A 15,060-nucleotide genomic window follows, 5' to 3' on the forward strand; every position below is an offset into this window, starting at 1 on the left:
ACAATAGAGCTTTATTTTGTGTTTGCTGGCGGGGAATGGATAACTACTTCCTAACTGGTTTCTGACTTTTGATGCAGTTCAATTAAAGTCAAGGATGCCGCCAAGAACTTGCGTTTGGGGTATGGGAAGAGGAAGGCTATTTTATACCAAAAATTGTATACAGCTTACTTAATATAACATATATATCAGTGCAAATAAGTAATAAAAAAAAATTAAAATGATAAATGACCCTTCCAACAAGATTCAAAAATCTTCTCTACTTTCCTTAAATTTTGTGCATAGTCAAACTAAGACACATAAAATGAAACAAAGAGAGTACTAACTAGCTTACAAGAGTACTTAGGGTTGAAAAGTAAAAACACGTGTGATAATCAGAGATGTATCTAGCCTACAAGGTAGGGGTTCAAATTGAACCCCAAACGTTCGACGCATAGCCTAAATTTATATAAAAAAAATTACTAAAACTGTTATAAATAAATTACTAAAACTGTAATAAATAGTAGATATGAACCCATAACTTTAGAAATATAATGAGTTCAATTCTAAGAATCTTAATATTGAGCCCATAAAATTTAAATCCTGAATCCGCCACTGGTGATAATAGCAAAGTTTGTTCAAGATTTAGTTATGTGTCCCCTTTAATTTTGACAGAATATCATTATGAAATAACGCAAGAGATTATAAGTGAAACATTTAAGTTTTTTATAAAATCATTTTCTTCTATTTAAGTTGCAAGTAGGCATAGAAGATTATTTCCTCGGAAAAATACTAGAAAGATACTAGCTAGGACGGCATTGGAAAATAATTGATGAGGCCATTCTCGGGCTACTTATGCTTAGTGGGTGTTTACACCTAACTAAACACTTAAACTTTAAGAATTAACAAATCACAGTGAAAATGCATAGCACCTAATCATAGTTAAGTGTTAAAAATTATATACCCAAGACATATGTATTACATTCATTGGTTTAATACATAAACCAGGTACAAATAGATGTTTACGGCCTAAGTCAACTCAAGTTTTAGTTTACCTCAACATGTTATTTTATTAGTATTAATAAATCAAACTCCATAAATATTTAGACTGCTCTTTTGGTTCATCTGCTCTACCTTCACTTGGGCTAGGAAACAAACGGGAGTCTCCCTGTTCTGCTAATATTTCCAGTTGTGGGCCATTTGACTTTATTAATGCACCATCTTTTAATAATTTAAATGGGCGGTTTTGAACTACATTTCTTTTTCAAAATGGAAGTCAGCGGCTTGACCTTTCTCTTTCCTCCAAATAAAAATTGTATATTTTGCAATTTAATTTAGTGATTAGGGCCAGTTGGGCCGTCCTCCAGCAGAGATGGCGGTAAACAAAATCTATTGATTAATTGGGAAATTCTATCACATGACACACATCTGAAAGTTTTTGACTTTTTTTTCTGTGGAACGCAAACTATATAAACCCAATCTAAACTCAGTGGTTTCATGCAATAACTATCATACACAAATCAAAGTGAAAGAGAGAAAATTAAGACACACTGCCAAAAAAAAAAAAAAAAAAAGAAAGATGAGAAGCTATCAGACAATGCTAAACAATGGTGAAACTCTACCCATTATGGGTATGGGTACATATTCTGGCGAAAACGATAGAGAAACAACTGAGAGAGCCATTAGAACGGCGATCAAGGTATGTTTACTGTAGCATTCTGTTTCTTTCTTTTTCAGGTTTCGTTTATGGTATGTTTTTGCAATGAAAATTTAATTTATCGGGTCGTTGTTTGGTGCAGATGGGGTACAGACATTTTGATACAGCCAAAATATACGGTTCTGAGCAGGCTGTGGGCAATGCATTAAGACGAGCAATTTCTGACGGTTTAGTTGAGAGGGAAGACATTCATATCACCTCTAAACTTTGGTCAAGTGACCACCATGATCCTGTTTCTTCCCTTCACCAAACTCTACAGTAAGTACTGATATACATGTTTTTATTTATGTGACACTATCTTCGTATTGGTCAATACAAAAAAGAGCGATACATTTCTATATTTGGAAACAATTACCAAACCATTCTTTTTCTGTAGGAGGTTAGGGATGGAATACATAGACATGTATTTAGTGCATTGGCCAGTGGCTTTGAAGCCATGGGTGGACTATCCAATTCCCGCAGAAGAAGACTTTGAGGAATTTGACATGGAGAATACTTGGTCTGGCATGGAGAGGTGCTTAGATATGGGCTTGTGTAGGTCTATCGGCGTCAGCAATTTTTCTTCCACTAAAATTGAAGAACTGCTTGATTTTGCTTGTGTCACTCCTGCTGTCAATCAGGTATATTTATTGCAACATAATAGGCAGAGGCTGATCTAAAAGCGGACAATATCACTAATCTGCTTTGTGGTTGACAGGTGGAAATGCATCCAATGTGGAGGCAAAGAAAGCTGAGGTCAGTATGTAGGGAGTATGGGATTCATGTAAGTGCATATTCGCCTTTAGGTGGACCCGTGCTGGGGAACTACTGCTGTGGTTGATCATCCTATCATCCAATCCATTGCCCTCAAGCATAATGCAACTCCAGCACAAGTAAGAAATGTCTCAAACACACATAAATACACACAAAGATGAAAATATGCATTTAAATTTTTATGTGTATGAGATCACTAGAACAAGAAAATAATCAACTTTTCTTTCTTGAATTGTTCTTATTTGATTAGGTTGCTTTGCGATGGGGCTTGTCTCAAGGATCAAGCGTTATTGTGAAGAGCTTCAATCCAAGAAGAATGAAAGAGAATATCGGGGCCCTTTATTTGAAATTAGACGAACGGGATTTACTAGACATAAACAAAATGGAGGAGAGGAAAATCATGAGGGGAGAGTGGCTATCCAATGATACTACAAGCTCTTACAGAACTATTGAGGAGCTCTGGGATGGCGAGATTTAATACTCTCTTTGAAATTGGCCTTTAGTTTTGGCTAACTATAAAACTGTATAGATAGAACATTAATAGACTCACTAGCTAGTTGCATAAAAATATTGATAAAAGCAAAATAATCCAAATTTACTTCTCTATGATTCGAAATGTTTAAAATTAGTCATTAATTTCTTCTTGTTAGCAAATTATCTCCTATTTGCATTTTACTCTAGTGAAGTTCCAGAATGGACTATGGGGTTTTGAACCCAATCAAAGTTTTTGACATGTTGGATTCCGCTTATCAAAATATTTCGAGAAAACATCCAAGCTTATCGTTCCATTCTTCATATTTCTATATATATATAGTAGTAAAAAGAAGGCAACACCTTCAAATTAGCCGCGCGCTTCCAAATTGGGAGGAACTTAGTGCAAGCATTAAGAGTGCCTCTGCTGTCAACATTTACAATAAAATTAAAGTATATATTACTCCTATTACTAATTGATCATATAGTGCTGGCCTAACCGATACGGTCATTGCTGGTAGCATGATTGCTTAGGAAAACTCTCCTGATTTATTTTCTAGTCGTTGACTTTATAATAAGCATTGAGCTAATAGGGAAGTGGCTAATGAGCACTATTCCTTGGACCTTGGCTTAAAAGCTTATATGATCGCTCAACTTTCGATAATTGGCCACTATAGTAACTCAACTTTGTTTTGTCTTTCAAAAGTCACTCAACTTTGGATAAGTGGCCTCTATAGTCACTCAACTTCGTTTTGTCTTCCAAAAGTCACTCAATTTTGGGTAATTGGCCTCCATAGTCACTCAACTTTGAGTAATTGGCCTCCATAGTCATTTAAGACGGAAATATAATTTCCGGTACATGTTTAATGACGCAGCAGTTATAACTGTTTTTAAATATCTTAGAAATTAAAATCAATAATTAAATTTATTTATTTGTAGGATGCAATTCATCATAATTAGTGCATATAATGCTAAAGTTTAGGATATTATTCATCATTAATACATAAAATAATGAACTTAGACAATATATAAAATTTCTAACTTTAGAACCCAACCTTCTTCAAATTAGAAATTCTTAAAATTAGAAATTCAAGAGAACCATAACTCTTAAAATTAGAAATTCAAGACATTGGGTTCTTTTAGTTGGGACCATCTCAAGTTTTTTTTTCTTGTTTTTTTTTTTTTTTGTTGATAAGGTTATAAAAACTCCCGCTCAAGTTCTTATTGAGAACATTTTCTTTGATATTTTAGAGGTTATGATTTATTTTGTGTTTATTGGCTCACTTATTTAATTTGATAGAAGTTTATATCCTTAGAATGATTTTTTATTATTATTTATGCCTTGCAATATTACTTGAGATATATTGTCTAAGTTCATTATTTTTTATGTATTAGTGATGAATCATGTCCTAAACTTTAGCATTATATGCACAAATTATGATGAATTGGATCCTAATATATAAATTTAATTATTGATTTTAATTTTTTAAGATTTCCTCTTTAAAAAATTATAACTGCCACATCATTAAATATGTACCGAAACTTATATTTCCTGCTAAAATGACTATGGAGGCCAATTACCCAAAGTTGAGACTATGGAGGCCACTTATCCAAAGTTGAGTGACTTTTGAAAGACAAATCAAAGTTGAGTGATCATATAAGCTTTTAACTCCTAATCCTTCCATAACCCAAAGGTTAAGGTTCATATCCCATTGAGTTCATCAAACATATCTGAAAAATCTCTGATGCACACAATATGCATTATGCGCAATATAGCTACTCCCCAACCTTTTTTTGGTTGGGGTTTGTGGGTGTTGGGTGTGGCGGGGGGGGGGGGGGGCGAAGATTTGCTCATACGTACTTAATTGTACATGATAAAATTGCATATTAATTATTCAGCAAAAGGAGAACTGTAAATGATTCATGACACTTGGGAAATAGATCGGAAAAGTACAAGCTAAGATGCCAATGAAAATTCTATCGTGATTCATAGGTTCTTTTATTCTAATAATGATTTTTAAGTCGATTAAGCTCCCCGTTTTAGGTATGCTGAAGAAACTTGATGTCTTGCATTGAAATGATATTTTAACTTTTTCTTAAAATAAATCCACCACAAATTTGAAATATGTTAATTATATAAATTAACTTAGAGAATACGTTCATCATTTTGCAAAAACTATCAAATTCAACCAAAAAACATTAATGATAACTTTCGATTATTCTTTCAATCTTCTGTTGTATGAAGGGTATTTGTAATCAAATAGTATAATAAAAGCTCTACCACCCCTGTAAAAGAAAACTTTCTGAAGTTTCTGTACTGCGAGGGAAACATTTGTCAAGCATATTCAGTAGACCTTGGAATTATCTCCCTCTGTTTCAATTTATGTGAACCTTTTCGGAGTACGAGGGTCAAATTTTATAATTTTGACATTGAATTTTCAAATTTGTAAAAATAAAATTTATATATTTAGAAACTACATATAAAGTATTATAAGTCAAGATAATTTATAATTCAAATAATTTATAAAAAAAATATAAGAAAAATGTGGTCAAGAATCACCTCGTAGACTCCCCAAATAGTAATAAGTTCACATAAATTGAAACAAAGGGAGTATTAGTTATTGGAGTAATATTTTCACTTGATGACTGATGCAATTATTTTTTTGTGACTAAAAGAAATTATTTGAATATATTAATATTAATATTAAGAAAACTAAGAAAACTACACGAAAATATATGATATATTGTATAACAAAAATACATGAAAATATACCTAAAAAGCATATGGTGTATTCAAATTGGCAAATTTAATTGAAAATATGATAACAAAATATCTGTGGATATAATAGTAGAAATTAGTATATCTAAGTATGTATATTATATACCTAACATATATTACTCTACGTGTCAACCAATTGTACTCTATAATAACATATATGGCTACAATATACGATATATAGATAGAATAATATATATAACAGATACTACAATAATACTTGTTCATGAATTAACTTTATGTTTTTGGGTTAAAATTCATGAATTAGCTTGCTAGTAGATTGTGTTGGAGCTTTTATATGCATTTAATTATGCTATCACTAATATAGGGAATCTCCTTATTTTTAGATTTTTATTTATAGCAATAATATCCTTGTTTTTAGCTTTAAGTTGCACAATTTCTAATATCTAAATTAGTTGTAGATTATATAATTAACTCTTACATATCTTGTATTTATGAAAGTTCCCCTTCATTTTCTTTGGTGATTAGGGCCAGTTGGGCCGTCTTCCAGATGTTGGGGCAGACAAAACCTGCAGTGCTGAGGAATTGGGAAATTGTATCACATGAAACAAAAAGAGTTATATGAATTAAAACAGTTCACACATTCCTTTCATTCAGGTACTAGATGCAAATTAAAGGCGCCTTCTGGGCAACATAAGATACAAGATGCCGTTTGTCTTAACAGCTTAAGACTTCTCAGGCAGTCAAACTTTTACAAATATAGCATGACTACCTTGACTGAATGAACTACACAAAAGACCATACATACAGTAGAGACAGCTTCTGTGCAGCTCATGCAACGCAAATCTGCAAAGGCAGTGCATGGACTTAATAGTCTGCTGAGTACATTGATCATCGAGATACGGCTGGCACTAATCTAGTCTTTTTTGGCTATCTCCACACTGTTACCCCTAGAAACCTGTGCTGTACCTTGCTCGATACACTGGAAAGCAGGAGAAAAAATAAGACTTTATAAAGTATAGCTTAACCTCTCTTTCAGCTACGTAAAACATCAGACTACTCAGGTTTCAACTTTCCCAGATGAAATCGGCAGTGACTCGGAGGCAATCAACAAAATTACCCCCAGGGAAACAATGATACATTGGCAAATTACCTGTAAAAGATGGTTGTGCAGCCAATCCAATGTTTGTGGAAACGTCGTCGCTGATATGTCTACAACTGTTAAACCCTGTCATAAAGAATGCAGATCCCACGGGATAAAAAACGTGAATGTTACAACAAATCAATAATCTTAACTAAAACCATGTAACGAGGGGATGCAGTCTGTAAAAGTCAAATCAAACAGACCAGGCATGAAAGAGTATTTGACAAATGGTTATTATTTCTTTCTTTAAAATAATAAGTTAAATAAAAAATCATTTCTTAATAGACAACTTGCATCCTAATATGTAATATCCAATAACAATTGTAGATTGCTTTTTATTTATTGTAACTTGTGTCTTCAATTCAGGTAGGGGTAAGGTCTGCGTACACACCACACCTCTCCGGACCCACTTCTGGGATTACATTGGGTATGTTGTTGTTTGTGTCTTCAATTCACCATAAGATAAAATTCTTTTATTGGTGCATGCCTCCAACCCTGAAGTAGTACCAAGAAGTCTAGAAAAGTTAAAGAAGTGTCTCTCCCATAACTCGACAAATTTACATGAACTGCCTAGCAAGTCCCTCAGACCACAAGAAAATATACTATTTTTTCTACTCTGCTTTAGAATGCTCCCCTTTTAGCATCTCCAACTATATTTTCTATAAAGTTACCACATAAAAAACAAAAAGACCAGCCAACAGCGAACTGAAACCTATGACTTGGATGCTATTTAGGGGTCTCCTTCTTTCCTCTAGCTCTATCTATTCATCTGGATGAGAATGGAATTTGAAAGAAATGGACTCTAGATTCAAACTCCAGATACTAGCTGACTAGCTCCCACGACACACTATTCAAATAGCAGCATGCATCACTAGCTGCATTTAGGAGAATGGCAGTCGACTCTAGTTCAGGAAGCGCAGCAAGTACTTGAGGATTGGTAGGATATCATGTGTCCAACTTCTCGAAGGACTGGTGTGATATCATGCATCCAACCTTCCAAATTGAATACGAATCAGATCTACAATGACGGCATTGTATGGGTGATAGTAATACATGGCTTGAGTATCGAGCCATTTCTCTCCCTTGCAGAACATGTTTAAGATAAACAAAGGTTTCATCAGTTAGGGGAATTCCACTAATTGTAAAACTCCTCGAGGAACATTTTTGTTTCGTACTGAGACATAAATCATAAGGCTTTCATCATACCGTTGCGCTCATTAAATTTGCTTATCGCCAGAAAAACACGAAAGAAGAGAGGATCCAATACCAAGAAAACTCATAGATAGTATGGTGGTAAGTCCTGAGCTGCATTAGATACTACAGTAGGTTTAATGCAGATTAGGCTCTTACTGGCAGGTTATTGGTTTGATTTCTCATCAGATAGTTATGTCTATTTTTTTTATGGGTTCTTCAGATAGTTATATCTATGTAGAAGGATTTCCAAATTTTATGTTGATGTTGGGAAGGATGGCAAACACCATACCTGTGAGGTAAAGGAGCAGAGATAGTCCTGTATAGTCTTCAAGTTAGATATCAATTTATCTTTGTCCTGGAAAGAAATTCAAGAGAGGATGACCAGCTAAAAAACAAGATAAGAAAGGAAAAAATACTCGGATACAATTACACTATGTATCATTTGTGTGCGTAACTGCATATTAGTATCACACACATAAACATATAGAAAGTTGAAGCCAATATAGAGACAGAAAGTGGAGAAATTTTTCTTAATTTCTTGTAGAACTGATGAGTTTTATGATATGATAATATGTTCCAACTTTCTTAGGAACGTAGAATCTCACACTTCTCTTCTGGCACTTAAGTCCATGCTAATGACAAGAATGACAAAATTGAACTGCCATTTTTTTTTTTTTTTTTTTTTTAGGCGCCGGGGGGTGGGTGGTGGTGTTACATACCTAGCTGATGACCAGAAGACAAAACGGTAGGATGAACTCACCTCACTTGGAAATATAAATATACCAAAACAGACAAAAGGATCAATAGATTGATGATTTTCATAGGTGAGTTTAAACATAGTCATCAGTATATGTGGCAAGCTCAAAACATTTACTATTCTCTTTTGCAAAGCATATAGGAAAACAGATGCTTTGAAGAAAATCAAAGAGAAACATGAACTCTGGTTAGTATATCTTCAAATTGGTTTTTCAACTTTCCAAATAGAAGGGAACAAATCAAAAAAATCAATTTCTTATTAATTTAAACCAAAATAAAAGAAGACCACACGTGGATAATAGTTGCTAAATACAGCAAACCTTTTACTGATAAGGACATGTATCACAGATTTTGCATAGATCATGTGCTCCTATATCAAAAGCCACCCACTTGAATTATAGATGTGTTAAACATTCATGTAATACAGATAACGATAAATAAGAGAAATCAGCAACTTGTCGAACCTGGTTAGGATATTTCTCACTGCATGTACAACTAGCTACCCACTCTTCCAGCAATGCCTGCATGAAAGACACAACTTTGTCAAGAAGATAAGACATGAATTAACTATTACAGACAGTTTACTCCCTCAATCCTGCTTTATGCAGTGGATAACAGTTGAGGATTATGATTTGAGGATGATAAAAAATGGACTCAATTCATTGCACATTGTATCAGCAGCATGAAGGAGCCAATTATATTTTTTTGGGTCTCAGTTGCAGGTAAATTTGATTTGTTTAATCAATGTGTAGTCTTGAAAATAGAGGATGCTTGTATAGCTACTATATTTGATAAAAACCTATAAAGTTTGGTATGTTTAAAATGAGAAGTGCACTGCAAAAGAGAGGGAGGGGCGGAAGGGAGTAAGAAATATTATGGAACATCCCACTATTGTATGTCCTCATAAATTATTGGAAGCAGCAGTAGTGAATTCAGGAAGTAAAAGACTCCACTTATGTAAATGGTTGACTATTTCCATTTTGGTCTTTTGGTCGTCTGAAAATGGATAAATCTAGCTTTAGTTGTTGTCTCTCTAATAGTCTAATTAGCCTCATCTTTCTTCATGTCATTGACTGACAGCCAATAATCAACCAAACAATTTCACTCTGGAAGAATGTAACAACTGAGAAGTTCGACGAGGAGCACTTCACTACTTCAGTCGATGAAGAAATCATATGAATCTTACAGTTTACACTATTATAATCAGCTGGTACATATATCCCAACCCCACTGCCCCATAGCCTTTTCCTTTCGAAGATATCCAGGAATTCTTGCTTAGTAGCTGTGGGTGGACTAGTGTGGACGCAATATATAATATAACCAACATCAAAAACATGTTTTTACTTTTTCCATTAAACAGAGAAAATGTTGAGCTATTTCATGAAGCTAGTTTAGTATAAGTTGAGACATCAGTTTTTCTGAACAGGAAATTTATTTTTTGAATAGGAAGTTGAGAAATCAGTTTACAGTGAATATAAGCGGAAAGGACTTAAGTTGGGAGAAGTATTAGGGGACATGAGTAAGGAGGGATGTAGATGGGATAATCTGTCGCTCAAAATAAAAGGTAGAACTTGATACATTGGTGAGGAAGATAATGACTTATACAGACTAATGAGCAGATTAGGAAGAAAAAATAGCTGTTCCAAACTGGTAATTATAGAGAGACTATATTCTACTTTGTCATCTCAAAGATAAGTCTTAGAGAATTAGATCAGCTCTTTATATCTCGATCAATTTTAGAGATAGCAGATATAGAGATCAAAAAAAAAAAAAGTTTAGAGATTACACAGGATAAATAGAGATTTAAGGTCCCACCTTATGGTCAAATTCAGCCATCCTTAGCACTATAGGTACAATTATTGGTTGAGCACCGGATTTTTCTCTTCTATGAGACGGATTTTGGTCTGCCCCAGAATCTTTAACTTTTTCACCTGCATTACCAGAGAGGCAGTGAGCAAGCATCAAAGGAGAGAGAAAGAAATAACCCCCCTCCCCCAAAAAAAGGCAGCTTGAGTAAAGTATTAGCTTTTAGTAGAGATGGAAAAACTAGCAGAAATATGCAAAGGCACTTACCCGTACCTGTATTTTCAGAGGTTTCATGAACAACGTCCAAGGATTCCAGAGCAGTTGTGAGCTTGTTTAACTCAGAAGATTCTACTGGTTCTGAATTCATATCCTCGGAACAGCAATCCTGGCGGTCAGTCTGACTGCTACATCTAGCATTGGAATTGCTTTTCTGTTGTAATTCATTCTGTTCTTCCACCTTCAAAGATTTTGGCCCTGCTTGGTTTGCTGGAGAAGCTGGTGGCAATTTATTCTCTTCATCCATTAGGTAAATACTAGGATCTAGGTGTATCCCCTGCCATTGATATACCATCCAACTGAAATCACTCAATGTTCAAGCATTGCTTTTAAATAGAACTGGATGCAGATCAAAATGGATTTTCGACATTCACAACCAATTGATAAAACAGTTGATGAGATATAAAAACTTTGATGGAACCTCCCATTACTACTGCAGCAACAAGGATGAATATACTAGAAATGGACCATGCTATGCATTCTCAGGTGTCAGTACATATTGTTTCTTTTTCGCATAAAATGCTTCCTGGACAGCACCACACTCATTTCCTTCCCAATCATAAGTTACAAAGTGATTGCCCCTTTTTCTATTATTAATGATGCATAACCACATAAAAAGGAGCTTAAACTATGCTCTCAGACAAGCAGCCTTTCGTTTTGACAGTACAAGTAAAAGTCCAAAATACTAAGTGCCAGTAGCAATGCTTCTTTTCTAAACAAGATGACAAGAAGAGGACTATGAAGAGAGACAGGGAGGGCATACATAAGTGTCTATAGTGTCTAAGCATGACAGAAAAAGCAATGGAAAAGACTCACTATCTAGTTTATGGAGAAAAAATACCTCAATTATAATTGGTTTTCCATCTTTCATAGCTTTCTTCAAATCACCAGCCAAACCTACAAAATATTGAGATGTTGATTGAATTCCTTGAAATGCTGCAAACAGTTGTTTACACCAAGATTTACCTTTCCTTACTATTCTGCATTCTCTGCAAAATTCGGTTATTAGCTCCTCTGATGAGCTGAAATCACGTGCCCATACAGGAGAAGATGCCAAAGGTGCACTGATAAAAAATACAAGGTACACAAGTATATTAGAGCCACATGATATCACCTTTCTCCAGATAACCTTGCTAAGCATGAACAAACATGACACAGAATTTTCTGGAACTAACAGGTAGCCGGAATAACTAAATCTGCATCGACAGTTACATACTCTGTTGATGTCCGTAGCAATTCATACACCATGGCAGTCTGAGAAAAAGATCGCATATAAATGATAAGCAAGCAAGGATAAACGAGCGCTTGCTCAAAGAAAAAGATAGAAGCAGACCCAGTAAATGTAGAGGGATTAAAGAAGAACCTGCAAGACATTTGGCAAGTTCAGCCTTTGTGCAAGCTGAGTAGCAATAGTAGATTTTCCAACGCAAGCAGTACCACAAACAAGAATTACCAAAGGCACTCTCATATGGTGAAATCTAAGAACATAAAGATAATCAAAGAAAAAGGGTAAAGCAACATCAAATGCTAAATTAGGCCACTCAGTCATTCCCTTCCTCATTGTTCCCTCCTCCACAAAATGTATAAATAAGAAAATGATCCACTATAGGAAAAGAAAGGCAAGGTTAACAAAGAAAATATCACCAACCTCGTAATCATTTTATAACGGTTTATATACTCCTCTCCAAAACCTCTTCGCTCCATAAGCTGCATGGCATCCAAACAATTCAGTGTTATTCATCCACTTCCAGAACTTTGAAAAGCTTCTAACAGAAGGGAAAATCAAGTCACATACTAGAGGGTCCACTTTTACACGAACTAGTATTAGATGTTTGTAGAATTAAGAGAAAGAAATCACAGAAATGAGAAATCTACTTTAAATATCTTCTTTTGCAAAAAACCTCTTCTTGTATGACTTTTGTGAATGAGGCAATAGGTTTTGCACAGATTTATTATGGCAGCATTTGTTTTCATCAGACAATCAATAGATGAACGACCTTTAATACCCCCAACCAAAGGGTTGGTTCCTGACAGCATAAATGTTTATTAGTTCATTGATACAATATTATGTGCATGTTAACTCTTCTACATGTGTAATTCAATCCGAGACACAAACATTCGTGTCAAATATAAGTTCTAGACACCATTACATAGGAAAACTAAATTGCCAAAAGACATAAAGCACAGCTCAAGTTAAACTGGATCCTCATCAGTTAAAGATCTCAACCAAACAATATGCGGAATATTTTTTCCTAAAATGCCTATTGGATGAAATAATGAAGTAATTGCGCTTATTCTTTGAATCATTAGACAAAAGGGCATAAGCTCAGAAGAATTTCCCTAACTACATGCAGTGAGCAAAAAAAAGATGCTTGATGACAAGTTTCAACTGGATAATGAAATCCACTTATTTGTAACAAGTTCAATTCTATAATCAGCATTACCCTGTGCCGACAGGGAGAGAGAGAGAGAGAGAGAGAGAGAGAATCATAGGAATGTGTCGCTTGTTCTTCATCACTAAAGATAGCAAAGTTGTCCCTTCGGGGACATCCGATAAAATTGGAATGATACAGATAAGATTAGCATGGCCCCTGAGCAAGGATGACATGCACAAATCGAGAAATGATCCAAATTTTTTAATTTTACATATTTCAATTTACCAGTTTCAAAAAAAAAAAAAAAAGGATAGCAAAGTCATATTAATAAGCATCCAAATGAGTTGCTACTGTCTATACCTAAAGAAAGATTCAAAACACCACATCCAACAAAGCGGCAACATGTAAAGCATGTTCAGATCACCTTTGCAATATCAAAGTCACCAAGGAAAAATAATACCTCAAGACGTAGAGACAATGGAATAAGCAAAAATATTCAGTTAAGTATCTTAGATAGTTAAATATTCATGGGAAAGTTACTGAACTTCTGAAAAGAATTGGAAGCGGCACATAACCGAGAACAAGAAATGGATTACCTTGAACAAGTTTGCCTCCAAATCTGATTGTGAGCTGCATTAAGATATAAGTTTTAAATTTCTATGGATCAAGAAGGGTAAAACTCAATGAGAAGAAGATAAAAATTTTGATGTCATACACATCAAGTAGGCTGTTGTCAACAAGAAGCTTTTTAAGCTCGAGAGCAATTTTAATAGCCACATGATTTGGTATCTGCAAACAAGAAGCAGTGCACACATTTAACTCCACATTCATAACAAAAGCCCAAGAAAAGAAGATCTGGTAGTAGGGCGTCCTTTTGAAATAAGGAAACCTGGGAGACTAACAAGGGACAGCATGTTTAAAAATTACAAATTACCCAATTCTAGGAACAGTAGCAGAGCAATTCATCGTTTTTTTCCTATGATGTTGGAATTTGAATAGTTTTGGAGCGACAAGAGAAGCTGCAGAACTTAAGATGATACCTACAAATATACTTGTTTGCATTATTTACATTGCGACTGATAAGCTGCTCAAGCCCATTCCTTTTCTTGTTTCTTTTTCTTCCATCTTTTACAGCTGGTTTGAAGGGGAGAGTCGGAACAATGGTAAAGTTGTTCTCGTGTGACCTATAGGTCACAAGTTCGAGCCGTGGAAGCAGCCACTAATATCTGCATTAGGGTAGGTTGTCTAAATCACACCCCTTAGGTGCAGCCCTTTTCTTTTCCTTTTTCTTTTTTTTGTTTTCTTCCGGTAACTCCAAGTTGACAGTAAGCATTTAATATTTGAACAAAGAAAATAAATTCTGATTCAATTCATGGAATGATTACTTCCTAATTATAAATTTGGATGTGATTCAACAAACATAATTTGCGACAGTAGTAACTGCCTCCAAGGAACTAAAGGAAGGATGATGAAGAAACCTTAGTGACAGTGAGCATTCTGCTGAGCAAGAATCTAGAGAGAACATAGTAATGATCAGCATTGTCACCGAGCCATACTTTCACCTGAAAGACAACCAAAACGAGTATAAATAAATATAAACTAAGAAATTAGTCGAACAAAAATTGCAGCAATGGAATGATAAATACCTTAACGAAATCGTATTTGGAAGAAGCATTGCGGGTGGAAAAGCGACGAGTTGGAGGATTAGTTGCGGGATCATCTTCTTGTTCTTCGTCATTAGTGTTAGGGCTTTCTATTACAACCGCCTTATCCTTCTTCATATCTCTCTCTCTCTCTCGGACAATCTACTTTAGGAACAACTTCTGTTTGCACTTTAGAAACATAAAACTTTCCT

General features: G+C 34.8%; 1 protein-coding gene, 1 non-coding gene and 1 pseudogene across 3 annotated transcripts; 2 read left to right on the plus strand and 1 right to left on the minus strand.

The window, feature by feature from the left end:
- The first annotated feature begins 1,323 nt into the window (after nt 1-1,323).
- On the plus strand, nt 1,324-3,052 carry LOC132058366 (aldo-keto reductase family 4 member C8-like; annotated as a pseudogene).
- A 3,205-nt stretch (nt 3,053-6,257) lies between these two features.
- On the minus strand, nt 6,258-15,060 carry LOC132056698 (uncharacterized). Of its 2 annotated transcripts, none has more exons than XM_059449003.1 (15): nt 14,852-15,060; nt 14,684-14,767; nt 13,921-13,994; nt 13,802-13,835; nt 12,479-12,537; nt 12,194-12,308; nt 12,047-12,084; nt 11,797-11,894; nt 11,672-11,727; nt 10,828-11,107; nt 10,564-10,679; nt 9,213-9,269; nt 8,282-8,347; nt 6,808-6,882; nt 6,258-6,636 (listed from the first exon to the last, which is right to left on the minus strand). In XM_059449003.1, the coding sequence occupies exons 1-15, from the start codon at nt 14,984-14,986 to the stop codon at nt 6,571-6,573; spliced, it is 1,353 nt and encodes a 450-aa protein (XP_059304986.1). In that variant the 5' UTR covers nt 14,987-15,060; the 3' UTR covers nt 6,258-6,570. The 2 variants fall into 2 exon arrangements, with proteins under 2 accessions (XP_059304986.1, XP_059304985.1); XM_059449002.1 differs by having other exon boundaries at nt 10,822-11,107.
- Nucleotides 13,365-13,467, plus strand: LOC132058629 (U6 spliceosomal RNA). Its single transcript, XR_009415353.1, has one exon. It is a non-coding gene; the product is annotated as a U6 spliceosomal RNA (small nuclear RNA).

The sequence above is a fragment of the Lycium ferocissimum genome, chromosome 5 (assembly GCF_029784015.1).
Source record: "Lycium ferocissimum isolate CSIRO_LF1 chromosome 5, AGI_CSIRO_Lferr_CH_V1, whole genome shotgun sequence".
In the NCBI taxonomy this organism is placed as follows: Eukaryota; Viridiplantae; Streptophyta; class Magnoliopsida; order Solanales; family Solanaceae; genus Lycium; species Lycium ferocissimum.